Source organism: Lytechinus pictus, chromosome 10, assembly GCF_037042905.1.
Source record: "Lytechinus pictus isolate F3 Inbred chromosome 10, Lp3.0, whole genome shotgun sequence".
Classification (NCBI taxonomy): Eukaryota; Metazoa; Echinodermata; class Echinoidea; order Temnopleuroida; family Toxopneustidae; genus Lytechinus; species Lytechinus pictus.
Window position 1 is genome coordinate 35392581 of NC_087254.1, and position 23628 is coordinate 35416208.

The 23628-nt window shown below is 36.2% G+C and overlaps 2 protein-coding genes across 2 annotated transcripts; one reads left to right on the top strand and one right to left on the bottom strand.

Moving 5' to 3' along the window:
- The first annotated feature begins 3749 nt into the window (after nucleotides 1-3749).
- On the top strand, nucleotides 3750-17989 carry LOC135155761 (uncharacterized). The gene is made up of 2 exons (XM_064105963.1): nucleotides 3750-4654; nucleotides 14374-17989. The coding sequence occupies exons 1-2, from the start codon at nucleotides 4332-4334 to the stop codon at nucleotides 14609-14611; spliced, it is 561 nt and encodes a 186-aa protein (XP_063962033.1). The 5' UTR covers nucleotides 3750-4331; the 3' UTR covers nucleotides 14612-17989.
- On the bottom strand, nucleotides 17818-22143 carry LOC129270601 (uncharacterized). Its single transcript, XM_064105962.1, has 2 exons — nucleotides 20832-22143; nucleotides 17818-18973 (listed from the first exon to the last, which is right to left on the bottom strand). Exons 1-2 carry the CDS (start codon nucleotides 21206-21208, stop codon nucleotides 18370-18372), a joined length of 981 nt encoding a protein of 326 aa, XP_063962032.1. The 5' UTR covers nucleotides 21209-22143; the 3' UTR covers nucleotides 17818-18369.
- Nucleotides 22144-23628: the final 1485 nt, after the last annotated feature.

Below are 23628 nucleotides of genomic sequence, written 5' to 3' on the forward strand. Positions count from 1 at the left end.
GTGAAATTATGAAGGGTGTGTCTTCTTTGCATGTGCTGATATTTCCTGTCACGACAGGAATATTACAGAAAAAACTAAATTGAAATCACCATATGCTACATTGAAATCATAATTCTGGTCTTCGAAGTTTCATTTTCACGTTTCTTTTAGCTCGGTTCAGGACTGGACTTGACTACTTATTGAACAGCATCGTCTCTGCTCTTATCAAGGGTACTTCAATTAATAATGTGCTAGACTCGGGTCACGTTCTTACTGTCCGTGTTGCGGTTCAGAATCACGACAATTGCCCCCGAGACCCCCCCCAATTCAGCCGTCTCCGCTCTGTGGGATAGTGTGTTTTCGCCCAGCGTCGTACGACGCTATCAACGACGTAGAACGATCTCTTGGTTCGTGCGTCCGTCGCGCTCAACTCTCGCTTGTAAGCAGTTTCGCAAATCGCTGATCGCGGCCGGATCGTTTTGAAGCTTTCAGCTATCAGTGCAGTGTAGTCAGAGTAGAGTACAACATGTGCATATGCACGCGATGGGCGAATGTTTACATCGGCTCAGCTTGCTCACTCTACAAGCGATCTGATTGGCTGTTGACGGCTGTTGACAAATCCTACGTTCTAATGCGGACGCCCGCTAATTTGCGGAAGAACCGTCCGTGATTTGAGCTCAAGATCGCTTGGGCCTCTGTTTCCATGGAAGTTGGCAATTTTTGCACACGACCCTTACGTTCTACGTCGTACGACGCTGGGCGAAAACCAGCTAGTATCGTGTTTAGAACATTCGACTTATAATTGTGAGGTTGTCAGTTCGAATCCCTGATCGGTCATTCTCCCCTCTTGTGTTATTTATGTCGTCTATATAAGGTTAGCAACTGTGACTGATAGAGGGAAATTGTTTCCTATGCAATTGGTTATATAAGTTTGGCATTCAAGTGCGATCGAAGGCTGTGGTGCCGAGTTCAGATAATGAGAGTTACTAACGACAGAAAGAGGAATAGATCATGTAGGCCTACATACTCAGTAGCTATTTCATTGCGTCATGCGTAATGACAAGTTTTTGTGCAAGTTAACAAGTTAAAAGGAAAATGCTAAATCTTGAAACTTAACTTCATGAAACAGTAGTACATCAAGACACGTCAGTTTAATACTTGGTTCCACTCTTATGTTTTGTCATTTTGCCTCCGACGAAGATTCTGCTAGGATCGAAAACTTAGGCCCCTTTTGACTCTCTAATTTACTCCATTGGCTCTCTTGTATTAGATAAGCAGTTTTCAGCAGCTTCTTTCTGCCATTGCAGTTTAATACTTAACAGCATTACAATGTATTTAAGTATCGACTATTGTGTAGTCATTATTATATTTTTGTAGATAGAAAAACAAATACATGATAACGGTAACAGATATAACCCTTTTTGTCGAAAAACACTTAATTGTAAAAGCAATGACAATTATTTAAAGTAAAATCTATTTTGATTAAAAATTCCAGCGCCTTATCCTCAATTAATACGATGTGCACCATAGCTCCAGATGTCGTTCCTCATTGCTTTCCTCTTCCATTTTGCCAAATGTATTACATTTTTTCTCTCATATGTCACGATTATGCTAAAGATATTAGTAATTATTTTAGTAATGGTGTCGAAACCACTTCAATTTATTTCTTTGTTTTAATTCTAGACTTTGGAAAAGTATAGTGTGATAATAATGATAACGACGACGCGACGGTGACGCGATGGTACTATGTAAATATGATGAAGGCCAAAAACATGAATATTATATATTCCCGCATTTATACGTGTGATCTTACTTTTTCAAACATAAAATTGAATAAGGATAAGCAGTCTGAAGACACTGAGACCGGCAGAAAATGATAGGAAGAGCTGTACAGAGAGAGAAAAAAAACACTGGGATAGCTATAGGTCTAATGGTAGACGAAAGAAAGACAGACAAAAAATGGAAGTATGAGAATGACGACGATGTTGATAATGAAGATGATTATGATGATGATGATGATGATGATAATGATGATGATGATGGAGATGAAGATAGGGAAGAGGATACTGATGAAGATTATGCTCATGACAACAATGATGATGGTAATGATAATGATGATTATGACGACGACGATGATGGTGGCGGTAATGCTGATAACAATGATCATTATTTTTAATTGTTTGGCGTCACCTGTGCCTGAGAGGCAAAAAATAAACTGAATCACTATGACCCGCAGGTCTCTCCTCCGGGTATGAAAGGAAGGAGGGGGGGGGGGGCGCAGATGGACCACTACACTGGGGGTTTCCTCTGCACTTATACGAATAGTGCAGTGGGTTCTTAACCATGTTAACATGCAAAAGTGGTGACTCTCTTCGACACGGGACCTCTCTTTGACGTACTATCGAGGGACGGAGTGTTTTCCACTGTAACACAGCCTACATCTATATAGAACAGGGAGGTGCATGTTTACGCACAACGCAGGTTTCAGTCATCAGCCCGGGGTGATGATGATGATGGTGATGATGATGATGGTGATGATGATGATGATGATGGTGATGATGATGATGATGGTGATGATGATGATGATGATGATGATGATGACGATGATGGTGATGATGATGATGATGATGGTGGTGATGATGATGATGATGATGATGATGATGATCGTGATGATGGTGGTGATGATGGTGATGATGATGATAATGATGATGATGGCGACGATGATGGCAATGATGATGATGATGATAATGGTGGTGATGATGATGATGATGATGATTGTGATGATGATTGTGATGACGATGATAATAAAGCCAATATTACACAACCCCTTTGAATAGCATCAGCTTCAAACAAAACTTACAAAATATTTCCATTTGCATTCTGAAATTAAACAAAAAATGTATGAAGACTATCCTTAAACGGGAGAGGGTCTTGTGAATTGTGTATGGCAAACCCTTTCAACAGTATTAATATTTCTCGATATCACAAAATACAATTTTTCATATTAGGAATTTCCTTTTTTTTCAATACAGAAACAAATTGAAATAAAGAAATCAAATTATTGATATTGAGAGCGGTGTTGGCTCAGTCGGTAACGCGTCTGCCCGTCGAAACAAAGATCGTGGGTTCGAGTCCACCCCGGGCGGATGACTGAAGCCAGTGCGTTGTGTGTAAACGTCTCTCCCATGCTTCATAGATGCAGGCTATGTTACAATGGAAAACACTCCGTCCCTCGGATAGGACGTTAAATGGAGGCCCCGTGTAGAGGAGAGTCACCACCTTTGCACGTTTAAGAACCCACTGCACTATTCGTATAAGAGTAGGGGGAAACCCCGGTGTAGTGGTCCACCTGCATTCCCCCCAATCAGTTATATCGGGAGGAGAGACCTGCGGGTCGTAGTGATTCAGTTCGCTTTTCGCCTCCCAGGCACAGGTGACGCCAAACAAAATAATAATAATAATATTAAAACTGTATTTCTTGATTTCAAGAATTTTATTCTTTGTTTAAAAAACATACTAGTAAAATCAACATGTTCACGTAACTCTGCATGATACTATCATGGAAGTCAAATAAAACTTCGATCCGTCATCTTTCTGCAACCACCACCCCCCCCCCCTTCCCCACTCATAAAGTCTGAATACATGTAAGGGACGACACGAAGGGTTACAAAATACTACTCAAACAAAGGTCCAAAGATCATTTTTAAATACAGTTTAATCAAATAAGATTAAACTAGGTTTGTGGACTATCTGTCTGTAAGTTGACGTTTATACAATGCTGTAGTTGCCAAAAAAGAGTTGCAGATTCCATGGGGACTGCTGAGTGAGCTTATTCATTGTATGGAAGTTAATTATGACGTCATCATTTACTTTATTCGAACATTTGAAATTGCTAAATATCTGTCTGAGGAGGTATACGTCAGGGAAAGAGTGAAGAATACGGAATCAAGCTCAGTAAAATTTCAAAGCATTTGCATATTGCATGCAAAAGTCCAAGATGTTTAGGAGGAGCAGATAATTCAACAACATGTAACGGAACTGGAAATGTTTTCAAAAGTTTGAATAGAAAATCTCAGAACAAGTTTTGTTTGAGGAATTATGAGGCCGGAGTTCACCGGTGATATTCGTATCTATCACGATCAACATCAGCTAAAATGAGCTTTCCCTTCGATGATTTACACTTTATGTCATCCTCAGATCAAGAATTTTTGTAATGAAAGGAAATTTTTCTTAATTTGATAGACAGATATATCGATTGGATATTGCACGAGGACTATTCATATAGCAACGAGTTGAAAACCGCGGACAAAAATATATCTACGATGCGAATCGAGGACTAAACTGAATCGAGAATGGCCGGAGACAGTGTTACCTCGTTTAATACAAGGAACTCTCCAACTCTTCAACGAGCACGACGTTCCATCCGCAAATGCTGCTGTACAAAGCTTCAGTTCCGAGCATCCTGCATCCTCTTCGTCAGTATAAGTCTTATCTTCGTGTCTGAATCATTGGGTGTTGCCAGCTATCTGGTGTTTATAGGTTCGACTGGAATCTTCTTCGGGATCTTCCTCATCCTGCTCGATTTCGCGCTGTTCTTACAGACTAAATCTGAGCGACATCGTCGACGGTTTGGACAAAGTGACGAGGAGGCTGTTGGCGGAGATACCGCGATATGGTGAGTCAGTGTTTTGAATACTGGTGACGATCAATATAAACACAGGGTTGCAATCTACACCCCTTGATAAAGAAACTCTTCCCAGGTCTTCCGCTGTTGCACTCATGAGTCAAGAGCAGGGTGGAGGGAATCTATATTTCTAATATCTAAGTCTATACGACAAACAACACAAAAAGCATATTGATTAAAAAAAGAATAAAAATTACCCCCTAAAAAAATAAATAATAATAATAAATCCAATATGACAGGGAAACGAGTATTATACTAATATGCCTTACGGAAAAAATTGTCACCAACATCACGGGCAAGTAAGAGACACCTTGGCAACACTTTCGTTGAAAGGTGAGGTATACAGTATGCAACTTGGACATGTTGGACGTTAAGTTCCAAGACTGATTCCTGTTGTTTATTTATTTATTTTATTATTTATTTATTTCACATATTTAAAAAGGGTGGCCCAATCAGTACAAACACTGGTTTTCGTTGGGGCCCTTTAATTACAAAGTAGATATACATAATATATACAGATATAACAAATTCATAGATACAAACTTATGTATACAATAGACTAATTCAAAATGTTACACGTTTACAGAATAACGTAAAAAGGTGATGGTAAACAAAGCGAATAGCAATGCAGCTACAGATTACAATACTTATCTCTACACAATTGAACTATATAATGTAGGCCTACTCATGCATACACCCTCAATACATACTCACGGGCCACCTACAGCCAAACACATTCGCACACGCATTCCACCCCCACCCCACACACAAACACTCATCCATATATGTATATACACTGTAAAAAATAAAATGCTAATTCAGCACATACAGCGCTGTACAGCGTTGTTGTTTTTGAAATCATCATTGTTTCATTAAAAAATGATGTTTGACAGAACAATTTTCAAAATTCAATAATCCTGTGAACGTCGAATGCACTCCTTGCGATCGCACAGAGAAAAACACAACGACCCCAGTCCTCGTCTCGAAAGCACGCCATCTATGACAGTGAATTTAAACGTTTTACGATCACCATAGTCCAGTCAATCTAGCCAGAATAGGGGGGGGGGGGGTAACCCACCACTAATTGCAACACGAGATATTCCACTGAAATGCTTTTGAGGAAGTTCCCCTAAACAACATACTAAAAGTCCCAAAAAATCCAAGCAGTGGAAATTTATGAAATTTGCATATTATGCAAATTAGCCATACAAATTTAGAAAAAGAAGGGAAATAATCCAAAGATTACAAATTAAGTGTCCAAAACAATTTAATTTGAATGAAAATTCATGATAAATAACTGAACTCAATGTTTTTTATCAAAAGTGCACAAAAAAACTACATCATTTGCATATTATGCAAATAAGCATCCTTATATGGAAAAAATGTCAAGATATTTTGATTTTTCTCATATAGACTGCAGGAAACCTTTCATTAATGTTGACATTAATTTGCTACTATCACTAGGCATGAAAATTTATCCCAATGCCTGAAAATTAATTTCCATTTTATGCAAATTTGCCATTGAAAAAATAAAAAATAAGGAAAATAATGCAAAGATTACAAATTAAATGTCCACAGCAAGTTATTTGAACAAAAGTTAATGATGAATAAACAAGTTCAACAATGTCTTTATTTAAAAAATCTGCCTCATTTGCATATTATGCAAATAAGTATCCTCATATGGAAAATGTCAAGAAATTTTGAGTTTTCACATTGACTGCAGTGAAAACATTTCAGTTTTTAAAATTGATATGCTGCTATCACTATTAAGCATTCAAATTTATCCAAATATAATTTATATTCAAGGAAATATGTTCTTCGCTTCCTAAAGCCGCGTTGTGAGTCTGAAAAGATGATGGGATTGGCAAGAACAAAGCACATTATTTTAAGTTGTGTGTAGTTTGTTAGAGCAGACAACCCTTTATTATCTGGATGGGAACGACTTAGACTTTCTTGAAATTTCACCGTATAAGGGGAGGCCAGGAAAAGCAAACTTATGGCAGGTAAGATCTGATGAGTAGTCTCATTAAGAAGTGTAGCAGAGATTCCATCTGGCCTAGTAGCTTCATGCAGGTTGTTTTCTTTAACAATTTCTTCAGTATTTTGCTACACCTGCTTGATTAAACAATATGTTATCTGGCCATGTCTGGGTCAGGACTGGGTCCCAGGACATGTAGAGCAGCGTCATCATCATCATGATCAGTGGTGAATACTAAGACTAAAAATCTTTTGCCTTCCTTTAATAATGCTATTCCAATGTAGTCATAGCACATGATATTAAGGGCTCCCAACATGCTAATTATTACAGCCTGGATCATTGTCAATCCGGTCAACAAATTATGTATTATAGGTTTGTCTACAAACCCTCTTATGGTCCTCTTTAATGCATTAAAGCAATTCAGAGTTTTACTTTACTGATGCTTTTGGAGCTCTAACATGCGCAAGCATTCCTAGCCTTTCTCTAAAACTCTTGACATCTTCCGACACAACTTATGTCCATTGTCTCATTGAGGCAAATTGTGTCGGAAGAAGACATGGGTAACGGTGTGGTTCTTGTTAAAGTCCTCTTGATTGGCATTCAATCTCCTATGCTCGACTTGTCGGATTTCTGTACAGACAGTTGTATGATTGTCCAAAGTACTGTTATGTAGTATGTATTTAACTTCCTTTTATCCTTTCAGTCATTCACCTTCACTTGTTTACAAACTCCTCCAATGTCATCTAAGAATTCCTAAACCCCCAATACCATTTAACTCCTAAACCTTGACCATTATAGGACCAACCCTCAGTGACGTCAGCTAACTTCATGGAAGAAGTATGACTCACACTCCAGCCCCAGTCACTTGCACAGAGCATCACCACACCCATTATACCAGAGAAAGTTTGATAGACAGTTACCTGTAGACCAATCAGATCAAGTTTAGATCACTCCCACCTTAAATTGTTACACCCCCGAAACTAATGATATAAATAAGACTTCTTGATTATTAGAGAGAAGAGAATAATACGATAGAATACTAGACCCACACTGATCCTGACTGACTGACTTCAAGACTTAGATGTCCATCCAGTATTAATTTATCTTCACGTCGAATCTCAATCTGATACTTCTAAATTATTTTATATTCATCACCTGATATACTCTGGATCTTCATGTACTCCGAACTGTAGCTGAATATTGATGAATAAATACTTTGTGATATTGAACTGCTTAAGTTTCTTCAAGTTTCCTCATTACGCTTCCCATCAATAATCACCGAACCGATCCCAACACGACATGGCGGAGAACCCGGGTCTCTAATTGAGAAACACTTAATTTTTATCATGGATATGTGCTTCGAGAAAAGACTGAGAATTGCTCCCATGAAAAGAAAGTTAAGTTAAGATATTATCTATCCTACGAGTGTCAGCACTGGCCCTGTTAGAACCTGAGCTACATTGGATGACAAAAATCAACGACTACAATTACCGCACTACAGAAACACACAGACGGATGAACAGACGGAAGAGCAGACGGACGATATAGACGGAGGGACAATAGGACAAGGACATCGATGACAACACAGATGACAATGACACTAACTGGAAACGTGACAAGACGCCATCGTCAACGTCAACGACGCAGACCACCACTGAGACAACAAATTCCCAACTATATATAATGAATGACTTAGACTCTTCCCTGAATATACATGAATAAGAACACTGGAGATTACTTTAATTGTGCTATTCATTATACTCTATCTTAATCATTTTTAATATCTTCTTCATCTCTGATCGGTAAGTGAAACCATTTTCTTTATTGTTCCACTGGCATGAGAGAGTGCGAGAGGCTACATTTAATTTAGTGTCCGTAACATGTACATGTGTATATGTATTTTCAGTGTACACAGTTTCATTAATTTGTTATAATACCACCATCTTTAACCTTTTGATTTGACCTTTGTATTAACAACATTCCAAAATTTTACAAACACTGTCTCTAGCCAGATTATTAAAATTTACCATGATGAAAATTAAACCACCTTTTTGACTTGAGACGAAGTCATTGACATTGACAATTCCAAAGAATACCGAGCTAGATAAGGATTAACCAAGTTAATGTAATATGTGATATTTCATTATTTCTCAAACAACATTTGGATGTGATGTAATCAAGGGAGATGATATTACGAAGCGAGAATGTTTTATGTTTCAATCAAAATCATGATGGTGTTGTAGTTGGTTAACATTAACATGTAAAGCAAAGAATTTTCCAGTGATGAATGATACTGGACTACACATAGGCCAGATGTGTCAAGAAATACGATTTTATTTTGGTTTTTATTATTTTCTTTTAGTATTTCGCCGCTTTGTGTATAGCATGAGTTCAAATCAAGTTTGAATGTACTTGAAAATAACCATTAAAATATTATCGGAGCAAATTAGGAGTGAAACTCATATAGAAGATTTGGTGCGTAATCCTATGACATAAATATACTTCGGAAATAGAAGTGAAAATAGAAGCACATTTCCCAATGATGAGGACGCCCACCGCTCACAAATTGATTGATTTATATAATATTGTTGTGGAATGTATAGAAACTACTTTGGTAACATCACTATTGTCTGAAATCTTACAAGTGTGAACAGACCCTTAGAAAAACCAATCCTCAACACGAGGCAAGTTGTGCCCCAATCCACCTGTTTTATTACAATATCCAGACTATTTGACAAGTACAATGACATTAATGACATAAATGACCATTACAAAGAATTGCCCTGTGACCTCTAAACCCCATCGAGACCACTAAAGTTTACTGCGGCCTACTGACCAAATGATCTGACTCAGATTTTTCAGACAATTGTATTTGATGTGAATAGTAATTGCTTAATGTTTAATGTTATAATGTGTTTACTTAAGTTTAGAACAGTATATATTTTATTGAACAAATATTTATCATCGCAAGGTTGATAACCAAGATAAGTTTGAATTTATACTTGTCATATGATGATATTTATCAAGTTTGAAAGTACTTGTTTATTTTGTTCTTTTATAACACGAATAAGGAAAGATATTCTCCAACAGGATAGGAATGATAGTAATAATTGAAGTCTATGTTGATTGCTTCATTTGAAGTACATATTAGGCCTTCCTAACATAGAGAAACTGTCAATTCTAGAGCGCACCTGTTAACTTTCCGCTAATTATCATGTTGATCAGATGCTAAGATTTATATAGCATACATTTTTTTCTTGTTATTACTGTTATTGCTTGAACTAATTTAGTGCTATAGTTAGAGTGGAATTAATCTGTATTCTTCGTTTAATTTGAAGGAGTTTGTACTATGTAATTAATGAACATTGATTTAATAATATTTTTTTTCAAAGTGCATAAGTCTGCACGAGTTAATGTATATATTATCATTATTGGTTGATCAGTTGATTAATTTACTTGTGTGTTACTTATTTCAATATATTTTGTTTTTTTTAAGTTCTGTGAATGTACCAGTATTCGATGTGTTAGTTATATCTTTAGTTTAAGTTGAAATTAGTTAAGATGTAGAATAAGTTTAATCCTCTTAGTATAAATAGTAAGTGTGAGAGAGAGTGAAAGTACAGTGGACAATTGAGATACACTATTCTGGTTTCACTCACTTTTCAAAATAACTTTTGTAATCTAATTGTATACATTTTTTCCCAAATGAGGAGAGGAGCCTCATTTTCCAAAGAAAGGGGATGTTATGTAGTATGTATTTAACTTCATTTTATCCTTTCAGTCATTCACCTTCACTTGTTTACAAACTCCTCCAATGTCATCTAAGAATTCCTAAACCCCCAATACCATTTAACTCCTAAACCTTGACCATTATAGGACCAACCCTCAGTGACGTCAGCTAACTTCATGGAAGAAGTATGACTCACACTCCAGCCCCAGTCACTTGCACAGAGCATCACCACACCCATTATACCAGAGAAAGTTTGATAGACAGTTACCTGTCGACCAATCAGATCAAGTTTAGATCACTCCCACCTTAAATTGTTACACCCCCGAAACTAATGATATAAATAAGACTTCTTGATTATTAGAGAGAAGAGAATAATACGATAGAATACTAGACCCACACTGATCCTGACTGACTGACTTCAAGACTTAGATGTCCATCCAGTATTAATTTATCTTCACGTCGAATCTCAATCTGATACTTCTAAATTATTTTATATTCATCACCTGATATACTCTGGATCTTCATGTACTCCGAACTGTAGCTGAATATTGATGAATAGATACTTTGTGATATTGAACTGCTTAAGTTTCTTCAAGTTTCCTCATTACGCTTCCCATCAATAATCACCGAACCGATCCCAACACGACAGTACATCTGCATGACATTATTGAAGTCAGCATTCCTCCAGAAGAACTTTCTCAGTCGTACCATAATTACTGAAAGGTTTATTCCTCTGGAAACCCTCATTTCAGATATTAAGCTGATTATTAATGTATTGGGCATATAGTGATCACATCATATTGATCTAGACTGAAATGTTTTAACTACTGTTTTTGTGAGAAAAATCAAAATTTCTGGATTTTTAAAATATAAATTTCTGGATTTTTTTCCGTATAAGGATGCTCATATATATGCAAATGAGGTAGATTTATTTACAATTTGTTTTTATTAAAAAAGAATTGTAAAACGTATAAGCTTTAGTTCAATTCATATTGTTTTCTGCAATTGATTTCCAATATTTGGATTATTTTCTTTATTTCTTAAGACTCCCAAGACACGGGTAGCATATGGTGCGCGAGCTTTCTCTGCCTCAGCACCTTCTCTCTTGAATAATTTGCCGTTAAATTTAAGAATTATACCATCACTGGAGACCTTTAAATCCAAACTGAAGTCTTATCTTTTCTAACAGTATTAGTTATTGGCACTTTGACACTCATCCAAACTTTCTTTCTTTTCTTGTGCGCCTCGGAATAGAATATTTCTAGATAGATGGCGCTATATAAATGCCTATTATTATTATTTGCAAATTATTATGGCTAATTTGCATGAAATGCAAATTTTGTGATTTTCCTATGCTTGTTTATTTTAGGACTATTAATATGGTGTTTAGGAAACCTTCCTGTAAGGCATTGCCATATTCAAATCTCAATAGATAATCTACTTGCCATTTTTGAGAGATGTATCACCAGTGTTTTTTTTTTAATATTTATAACATGTTAGATGCTTTTATTTGCTAAATATGCAAATTACACTACAGACAATAAGCTGAATATAAATGTGTTCAACGTCCTTAGTAATAGCAGCATGTAAATGTCAACATTAATGAAATTTTCAACCAGTCAATAAGAGAAAAATCACAATATCGTGACATTTTTACATATAAGGATGCTTATTTGCATATTATGCAAATGAGGTAGATTTGTTTGCACTTTTTTGATAAAAAAACATTAAATACAGTTATTTATCATGAATTTTTGAATTGTTTTGGACACTTGATTTGTAATATTTGGGCTATTTTCCTTATTATTCTAACTTTTTATGGCAAATTTGCATAATATGCAAATTTCATAAATTTCCACTGCTTGGATTTTTTGTACTTTTAGTATGTTGTTTAGGGGACCTTTCTGGAAAGCATTGCAGTGGAATATCCCGTGTTGCAATTAGTGGTGGGTCAAACCCTATATTGACTGGACTACCAGACGATTGTAGACTGATGAAAGAATTCGTGCATCGGTGAGGTGGTGAATAATTTGTTTGAATATTTAAAAGTACAGGGAGATAATGGATTATTAGTTCAATGGAGGGAGACAACAGAAGGAATGGGAAGCATAAAAACCAATAAAAGACTTATTTATATAGCGATGAAAAAAATACTCATGAAAATGGTGATTATAATGACATTGATCGTGATCAGAGGTGGATCCAGGATTTTCCAAAGGGAGGGGGCGCATTTTCCCCATAAAAAATTTGACAAGCAAAAAAAAGGTCTTCACTTTCAAAAGGGAGGAGGACACAATTGTGTTCTAACAGCATTTTTACATTACAAATTGTTATTGTGCCTCTCAAAGGGGAGGGCACAGCCGACTCGTGCCCCCCTCCCGTGGATCCGCCAGTGATCATGATGATGGTCATAACAATAATTAAGTAACGATAATTTTAATATTCATAATAATGATAATATAGACAGTAGAAATAATGATATTGTTAAGGATAATAGTGACAATACCACCCCCTACTTTATACTGATGAGAAATAATTCAAGAAGGAAGCCCCCCCCCCAAAAAAAAAAAAAAAAAAGAGAGAGAAAAAAAGACAAAATAAAACAGTAACGAAACCTTATATCAGGTAGCAGTTCCTTAAAACTGTTCATAGTTACGCACGACTGTACCACGACTGAACATGTTATAATGTACAAAGTCCATCTACACCCGGATATATCAGTACAAGAAAGGATGATTGTGCGTAAAATCATTCGTAACTTACGAACCGCTCACATGGCGAAAGAAGTGCAACAGTAACATTATAGAAGCATAATGGCACAGTGGACGATCGTCCGCCTCATGAACGGGGGCTTGTGGGTTCGATCCGCGGCCGAGTTATACCAAAGACTTTAAAAACGGGACCCTCTGTCAGGCGCTCGACGTATTAGAATGGACATGATTGAGAAGGATAATAATAACATTATGTTATACAGGGCTTGCTGGGAGAACAGTTCGTTAGAGCTGAAGTGGCTACCCTGGTTAAATAAGAATTAGTTATCATTAAGGAACAAGAAAATTGAAAAAATGCAATAATATCAATAATCATTTAAGGAATTCCTTAATAGTAAGCACAAGTAGTTAAAGAGGAATACATTTAAAATCCATTGTGCAAGTTAATTGGGATACATAAAAGACAATGAATGCATAGTGGCTGCATGGTGCGTATGTTATACACCATAGGCAACACGCCTTGAAAATCTGGTTGGTAAGTTAAAATGCAGTAATTTGACAAGAATCATCTTCATTTCTGAGTGACCCCCCTCTTTTTTTTTTTTTGGGGGGGGGGACTTGACAATATTTTTCTTAAACCAGCAACCCCTCTTAAAAATTATACCCATCCCTCTGACAATGATAATTGTTTAATTAAGCGCACAGTACATTCGCTGATAGTGATAATATCAACATACGGTATAGCAAGACTCCCCCCCCCCCCCTTTTTACCCTAGGGCTGACCATGGAGGTATCACTCTGATGGGCCTTTTTTGTAGAAAACACACCTCTAAAAATCAAACCAAATACAATTTGGTTATAGGCCTACATGCCACTAAGTCAATACTCACATTTGTCAGGTGACTTTATTTACTTGATAAGATTCATCATATTACGACATGTACGAGGGGTTTCTCCTTGGTGAACTGCCAAAAGTGACCACCAAATATTTATTCTTCAAGTTCGATGTTTGTATTTCTATGGGGGCGTTGCCTGAGATATTTCTCCTAGCTGCTATGTTAGGAATGGCCCAAATCGTATTCGAATGAATGAGTTATGATAATCGTTTGTGCAGTATGATGCGCCTTTGGGATGCATTATTATTTAGGCCAATAGCTTGACATATTTTCTTTGTTTGGGTTGTAACTTCTGTATGCGAAGATTGTGATAAAATTTTAACGAGAATTTGAATATTTCTCTTTTTCTTTCTTTCTTTCTTTCTTTCTTTCGTTCTCTTCTTGCTATTTCCCAGGGCGACATCGGTATATGATAGAGGGCGTAGTCTGTCGTTTGCATCCCCTCCCCCTGACTACCAAACTACCATCAACCAACCAGATGTCTTCCCCTTATACCTCCAAGATGGCGTCCCTATGACGTCACTGAGTGCATCCATAGTAGTGGAGAATGATGGATGTGTGGATGAAGAGGAGGATAAACTACCATCATATTCAGAGATCATGGAAGATAGGACTGCAGAACCATCATCTTAAAATCCCTGGATTGTTTTTTTTTGTCATTTGACAAAAGAAAGGAGACTTGTTTATTATATACTTATGTCAAATAATAAATGATTTTTATCAAATTTTATCTTGATTAAAATTATTTTGAATCAAATTCATTTTGAATAAATACCGATTATCTTTAATATTCTAAATAATAATTAGGCATGTAATGGCTGAATGTCAGTGTCATGCATTCGGTAAAAGCACAAAAAACAATTTGGAATACAAGTTTTTCCAGTTGCTCATTTCTCAAGTATGGCCCATGTCTGTATGGTCTTTGGAGCCTTTCTCGTGAAATCGACTTACTAGTATCAGGCTCATGAGACTGACATTGTAAAGGTAGAAGGAAGGTTCGTGTATAACGAACTACACACTTAAAATGTTGGGCAACATACTGTCCACTGTGTTGGGTAATGTATGATGATAGAAAAAAATATATATATATTCTGGGCAATTATTATCCAATTAATAATAATAATAATAATAATAGCGAATTTTTATAAAGCGCTTTTCCCAGAATGGCTCAAAGCGCGTTACACCATATTATTACCCCGGTCATTGGATTCATTTCAATCCCGCACGAAAAGTGCACAATTTCCACTCCCTGGGGAGCATTCCTTGCATTCATCGCAGCCTCATTATGGCGCTGGCAAAATCAAACATACAATATCTTTCGCATCCTACCGGGTACCCATTTAGCACCTGGGTCGAGAGTGGCAAAGTGTGGATTAACGCCTTGCCAAAGGACGCTAGACCGCGGTGGGATTCGAACACACGACCCTCTGTTTACAAGGCGAGAGTCAGAACCACTACACCACGGCTCTTCCACAAATTAAGCAAATTTGTTACCCAATTATTAATTTGTATTACCCAATTTGGGCAGATTTTAGCCAATAGTTATGGGGACAGTATGTTGCCCAGGGTTGGTTAAAAGTTTGGCATTTTTTGCCCAACTATCTTAAGAGTGTATGGAAAGCCAGCAACGTGTACATCTAAAATACATATTTGTTCAAAATATTTTTTAGATATGACGTATAATCATACATCCATCGTTTTCTTTAAATAATCAATGTGCTTCTTTTTGTTTTCAAAGGACATCATGCAAATTTCCTGGAGAAAAAAAAGTATGATATTGTTGGATTTCCATTCGTAAGTCTTTATAAGGCCCAGGTTTATGTTGAAGAAAGGTACATGCAGGTAGCTCCATGGTTATATAACGTACTGTGTAATGAACACAATCAAGTAAAATTTGAAACAAAAGAGGAGAGTGTACATGTATGTACCGGCGTGTTGTTTGGTGTGTGGGTTCATTTGTGTGTGGGAGAGTATGGGAGATGGAAAAGAGGAGGAGAGAGATTTGTGAAAAATGAAAATAGAAAAGGCGAACGGGTCATAAAGATATTGACAAAGTTGGTTTATACGCTATAACGAATCCATAAGGAAGATGACGAATATATAACGAATAATATTAGTTCGTTATAACGAATTATTAATCTTAATAACCTCAAAGGGGAATCCAACCCAAATAAAAACTTGTTTTTATAAGGAAAAGAAAATTCAGACAAGTTGATAGGTGTAGGTTTGAATAATATTGGACAAACAACAAGAAAGTTATGAATTTTTAAAAGTTGTAAATATTGGTAATCATTATATCCATGGAGACTTCAAATTGGCTGCATATGGGATGTCATAGTGCTGTAAGGCAAGGACTACTCTTCCATGTACTCCAATACATATTATGGCTAAAATGTAATTTTCCCAAAAGTTTTATTTCAAATTATATTTTTCTTTCATGAGGACATAAAACAATATACTACCTGGGTTATATTTAGATTACTGCCCCAGGGGAATGGGTACTTGGGAGAAAACCACAAATCCCTGATGATAAATTACATGGCCTATGGGAAAGTTGTCCTTGCCCCTTGTCATAATTTACTTACCCAGTTGCCAATTTGAAATCTACATAGTATTAGTGATCTCAATTTTAAAGCAGCTATAACTTTCTTATTGCTTGTCCGATTTCTTTCAAACTTTCACCATTCTGTTTGATTTATTTTTCTCCTTCCCAACACAATATTTTATGGCCAAGGCTGGATTCCCCTTTAACAATAATTAAGATTGAATATAACCATAATGATTGAGTTAAATGATAACTACATCAATGCTTATGGTTAACTACCTTCATGATTAATAGTTTAATCTTAGTCGCTTCAAAACCCATCTGTTATTTCTTTTCTTAACATCTTGGTTTGTAATTCGATCCTTCCCCGTTTTTTTTCATATTGTTAATGGCTATAAGACAATGATTACATATGATACCCTTGCACGATAAAGTTCGATGCTCGTATTTATTTATTTATCAAATGATATGAATATAAAAATATCTTTTTACATTTTTTACATCTTGGTATAAATTTCATAGAAAATATAAACATATACGCAATATAATATTCATGTGATGAACAGCTACATAGAAATATACTTAATTGAGAATACATACAAAAGTAAGATCATGTTATCTCTTTTTTTTTCATAATTTGATAAATCAGCATGAATGATATCGAATGTCATAATATTCAAATACTATTACGGGTAACATTAAAAGCTTTGATCGATAAATATAAGACATCTTGTATATGCATCTTACATGTATATATAACAACATTTTAATAATATGATCTTCGGGTCGATTTTCACAACCAGTTATCCGGTGATTCTTGTAAAAAATTGAATTTTACATTTTAAGATATCTAACGCTCCCCCTCTGTAGTATATGTAAAATCTTATAATGTTAACACTTACCTTACAAATTTATTTGTACAAAGATTATACATCACGCGTTTTCTTATCATCAACGCTATATCAATTTTAGTACATACACATTCAGAAAATATTGAGAAAACTAGTTGCCAACAATTTGGGGATTTAAAAATTCACGCATATTTACTTCGAACAGCACAGAAACTCCAGACCTAATCCCACGTATCTAATTACTGTATTTTTACCCAGGATAGATTTTGCTATTAAAGCAGCCTTATGACATGAACGTTAACCATGACCATGGTTAATAATTTCCCGCTATACTCTTTGAACATTCATACCATAATATTTGCTAAGAAATCAGATATTTTATAGTTTGATCCCAGCTATTTTTTTTTTTTTGGTTGGCTGGTCGCGTGTGACTTGACAACATATTGTTTATGAACATCTCTTTATTTTTTATTTTTTTCGTCATCCTTAATTGTCTAACTTTTTGCTTTTTTAAACTTAGTGTCAGGTGAACATCTCCATGTTTCGCACCCTTGGATTACAATCAATAACTTGTTTGATCAAACGATTACCAAGTAAATACCTTAATGACGTTTTATGAGGATAGTATCATCTGATATGTTGGCGTACATGTTGACTTTAGTTAGAAAACAGAATCGGCGTAAATACCAGGGGCGGTTATATTGCCACTGGACAACGGCGTCATATCACTATCCCCCCCCCCCATCACAACACAAATACACTTGTTGTTATACCTCTAAAAACTATTACAGAAACCTTGCATTTGAATGGACTATGGCAAGATACGTATTAAATAAATGCACTCCATCTCGTTCGTAGTTCCTAACTGATCCCAACTCTATCACTCTGACCAGAATTCTACTCATCATGTTAGCTGTCCTTCTATCCACTACTCCAAGAAGTTTCAATGTATAACATTCTGTAGATAAGTTCCCATTCAAAGAGATGTATACTTGCTATGTCCTCACTGGTAAACTAGAAGCTCTTGTCCTTGAAGCCTGCGCAAGTATCGGAAGCATGCCCGACGACGATGATGATGCGTTTGATAAAGCTGCCTCTGACGCTAGATTGTTCTGTAACCTCACGGCCGTGTCTCCGCCAGAAGATTGTGATTGATCAGCCGATGATGACGACGACGACGATGACGTTGACGCTGAATCGCGCGATAAAAGTGACGGCATGGACGACGCTGACGCTACCGTCCGTCGATCTTCCTCAATGACCTCTTCATAGGATGGCAGCGGTGGTGTCGAGATACATCGTCGACGGGTTCGCAGCGGGAACATGATCGGTAGCTCGGTCACCGCGTCATCATCCTCGCCTTCGTCAGATTCCGATGAAATACATACTTCGTGATCGTTCTCACGGGAGGGTAGGGGTGTTAGAGGCGGTGGAGGGGTAAGAGGAGGAGGAGGAGGGGGGAGACCGAGGGCAGGGTGGGGTTCAAACGGTGGCGGACCAAGTTCAATGTTTTCATCTAAAGGTATTGGGTTGGTTGGTGTATAGGTGGGCGGTGGCGTCGAGGGTGGGATGGGCCATTCTAAAGGCATCGGGCATGTCCTGCATGAAGGGGTGGGGGATAAAGCATAACAAGTTGTGATGAAATAATAAAATTTCAAGAACAATGTAATTATGGAAGTAATTGGATTTGCATAAATAGATAGAAAAAAAACCCTCATCACACTGAAAATCAGATGTAAGATTTGATTTTCACCAAAACAGTTGTATAGGTCCTACACATTCTAGTCAGCAAGCAAAAATGAGAGAGCCGATGATGTCACATACTCAATATTTCATTTGGATTTTATCAGTTAATAAAAAAGTTCTTGATTGGATTTACTTTCTTATTATACATATACATCTGATTCGGATGATTTTCTTTCTTTTGAAATGATAATTATCGAAATATGAACATATTTCTAATCACAGAAATGAAAACTGAAGTGGAAGGGTTACGATATGCTACCTATACTTGTACAGGCCTTTGATCATGTTGATACTCTTTTACCGTAGGCGTATAATTTAGATATTACTTTTTTTCAAGCTCCCTTACACACAATATTGTTCAGTTTGTTGCTTTAGCTTTGTTGTATCATGAGCCACAAAATTTAAACCTACACTTCTACGACAAATGAAACTATATTATCTTCATCATTATTATGACTGTTATCATCACCCCATCACCATCATTATCAGTGTTATTATTATCATCATTATCATTATCATCATTACTATTATTATCATCATCATCATCATTACTATTGTTATCATCATTATCATCATTACTATCATTATCATCATTACTATTATTATCATCATCATCATCATTACTATTATTATCATCATTATCATCATTACTATTATTATCATCATCATCACCATTACTATTATTATCATCATTATCATCATTATTATTATCATCATTATCATCATTACTATTATTATCATCATCATCATTATCATTACTTCTACTACTACTACTACTACTACTACTACTACTACTACTACTACCTCTACTACTGCTAATACTACTATTACTACTACTACTACTACTATTACTACTACTACTACTATTACTACTACTACTACTACTACTACTACTACTACTACTACTACTGCTACTACTAAAGTAATGATCGACATGTAATATTTTGGAGCTTTTATTTTGCTTTCTCGTTTTCTCCGAATAGTTTCTTCAATCATTCTTTCTGACTGTAAATAATTGTCCCATTGTCCGGATTGTAAATTACCTATATACGCACTATTTGAGCGAATCTTACGTAACAGTTGTAAAAAAAGAAGAAGTTTGAATGGGATTCTCTAAGAAAAGATTACAGAAAAGATAATCTGCTCTGAATATCCTTTACTGGTTTGGCTATGACACAGTTCGCTTAGTTCCACTCTTTATATCAATTGGTAAAAAATTCATTTCAGACAGGGAACTATTAAGTCCTTGATTTTTAGTATAGGCTCACTTCTTGGGATAATTCAAACTCGATGTCAATTGAACACCGCAAGTGTTTTTGGTAGTTCCAAGATTTAAAAAATGTACAGAAAATATACTCTTTAAGTGCTATAACTTTTTTGTACACAAATGATAGCAAATATTCGCTGAATCATGAATGAGTTTCTAGCCTAACATTCGCGATGTTGGTATATAATTAGACATTTTACGTTTAAAGGTTCGAACTAACCATAGCAAACAGTCGGATACGCAAGTTTATAAAATCTATGTTTAACATCTTAACTTTTGAAGAAAAAAAGAACATGTTTTTATTTTATTTCTTTGTCGGTGGAGTATGATATAGAGTTAAAGTATTATTTGTTATAAAAAACAAATTTTACTTCTTTTTCATAGTCCTGAAAAGTAACACCAATGGTTTCTTTTATATTCATCATTAAAAAACTGCGTCCTCACCAAATATCATTTGAGGTTGCACTCCCAAGATCTTGATTCGTCACCGACTGACTTGGATTACGACCTCGGGTCCCATTTCGTTGACGACCTCCATCACGACGTCCCTGCTGTCGCCCCTTCTTACATTTATTATTGATAACGCGGTCGGCGATGAGAGTGCACAGTCCCAAGAAGATGGTGCAGACGCCGACGACAATGAGAGGCATCTCTGGGAAGATGGCGTAACATAGAAGTAGCAGAATCCCTACCCCGACCACCGAGAGAGCTTTAGCCCACAAGTTCTGCGATGCCAGCTTGTACTCTCTGCTCCGTTGGGACCTTCTGCTGACTCCCGAGGGATATCGCACGCGGTCCGTTATAATCGTCTCCTGAGCCATGTTTCCCTCTCCTCGAATCACATTTTAACTCATTCATCAAACCGAATTCTGAACTATTTCAGGATGACACGAGAAATGATATAATCTTGTTTTTAATCACAAATCTGTTTCAAATATTTCCTCAGTGGTAGTCGATGGTTTGCTCGTGCTAAGAAGTTCGCTCTTCTCATGTGCCCAGCAGAAGTCAGATAATGAATATCTTTGAAGTAATTCGAATGATAAATCCACAGTGTAATGATCGCAGATGTAGTATTGGGCAGTTAGAATGTCCAAAAATAGCTTATATATCCTCAGAGTGCGCTTAAAACAAATGTTTGCATCCCTTTCATCCTGATGTGGATATGCGTATATTTTGTTTGAAATTTAATTGACTCTGATCTTCGTATCATATCGGCAATCTCCCAAAGACAAAATGACGTCCGATCGGTCAACGGCAAATGTAAGCAGTTCACTTATTTGTTTTTGATCTTGGACCCTTTACAGAGAAGGCCTCAGTATCAATGGCAGGCGGGATAACAGGTTTCAATTCCCTGTCAATGTATATTTCTCCGAATCCAAGATATACGCGGAATATGATTAGTCATGGTAGATAGTCCGCCAGCCAATTCCACTTTGGGGCCTAAATTTGTTTTTGCGTCTATTTTCTTTTCAACGGAATAAAATTTCCCACACCACTTGTCGCAGCAAAATCCAGGAATCGAATGTATTATTCTCCACCTTGATTTTAATGTATGGTTGCCTCATTGCGTATATAATTTTCTCGCTATCGTGGTTTTTATGAAGGACCTATTGAGATAAGAGATGTTTGTGTTGAAGCGAACTTTGATCTTATTCCGAAATTATATTTATTTCATTTATACGTTGTGTTTGCACAAAAGAGGCCTTAACATCAAAAAACGTGGGGCCCGATGAGGTAGCTTAATCAGGTTGACAATGGAGAATTTCAATCACTCATGCATGAATGAAAAGAGTGAGGACAGAAATAGAATTGTAGAAATGGCACTGGATCTTTTAATATGCCACATGCGTATACACACACGCGCAATGGTTATGACGACTGTGATATTCGCAAATTTATAACAGAAGTAAAAGGGCCCTTATCCCTATATCAAAATATTCTTATTTCTTAATCTTGTGGATATGACTGAACATGATTTGCTGAAGCTATTGATTTAATGATCACATTATCGATGTGGTATTTTATGAGAAGATAATAAGCTTTTACTTAACACAGATCTATATAACAAAACACTTGAGATACGGGTCGGTGCTTTTTGGTGTCTTATCGGCGATTGTCATGAAATCATCGGGGGAGGCTTGGCAAACAGGGGGCACTTCTTCAAAGATTTGTGTGATAAAAAGACAGCTCGGTGTTTCGCCATGATTTATTTTCGCTGACATTGGAAGAGAAATGAGATGAATGGCAAGGGTAGGGGCCGAGTACGCCAATCCCGCCCCTTAGAATTATTATATTATTTCATATCTGACGACCGAGGCTCAGCAACTGGACGACTATTCAATTCAATTCAATTCAAAATGGTTTATTAAAAATACTTTCTTTGCGGCAAAAGCCGAATTGCAAAAGTTTACATTTCAAACAAAATCATCAATAACAAGGTAAAAATAACTTATAGTACTACGGACAAATTTCAATATAGACATATATGTAACAAAATATATAATAAATAAATTTAAATCGATGCTCACTGATCAAATAGGAAAATATGCAAAGTACATGTAAATATACCAGATGTGTTACAATGATCATTTTAGATTTTCTCGTTTGTAAGAAATATGTCAATTTAAACCTGATATTAGATTGTAAAAAATAATACAAGAATATGGGTTTAAGTGGGTGTGTTTGTAAAGAGAGACAGATAGAGCTGATAAATGGAATGTGAGATGTAGAAGAAAAAGAGAAAAGCAAGAAAAAGGAAGGAAGATGGAGAGAGAGAGGGAGGATCACATCCGGTTATGCTGAACAATGTCTTAATGATTTGTGTGACAAATGGCAAGATGTGATAACTTAGAATTATAAAAATTACATTCATATAATGTTCACATTTATTAGATAAGAATAAACTTATCCGAACTGAGATGAGTGGATACAGGAAATGCAGATAGGAATAGAAATAGTGGAAGAGAGAAGAGAGGCAGAGAGAGAGAGAGGAGAAGAAAATGATGGTGGAAGGGAAATAGGGAGAAAAGGGCGGAGATGCAATTAGGTCACATTTGTTTTATACATACTGCAATAATACATATTTTGGCAATTTTGCGATTTCAATTAAAATTTTAAGTTTATGGCTAGATTTCAGTGAATAATTGCTCATATGAAAGAAAAATATTTTGAATAACAAAGAAAAATCTAATGAAATTTGAGTTCGCCAACATAAAAAGAACTCAACATTAGAACTATTATG

Excerpts from the sequence above, each read along its gene's own strand:
- LOC135155761 (XM_064105963.1), top strand. The coding sequence starts at position 4,332 with ATGGCCGGAGACAGTGTTACCTCGTTTAATACAAGGAACTCTCCAACT. Across the intron at positions 4,655-14,373 it reads GGCGGAGATACCGCGATATG|GGCGACATCGGTATATGATA; the intron begins GTGAGTCAGTGT and ends GCTATTTCCCAG.
- LOC129270601 (XM_064105962.1), bottom strand. The coding sequence starts at position 21,208 with ATGGCTCAGGAGACGATTATAACGGACCGCGTGCGATATCCCTCGGGA. Across the intron at positions 18,974-20,831 it reads GCAACCTCAAATGATATTTG|GACATGCCCGATGCCTTTAG; the intron begins GTGAGGACGCAG and ends CCCTTCATGCAG.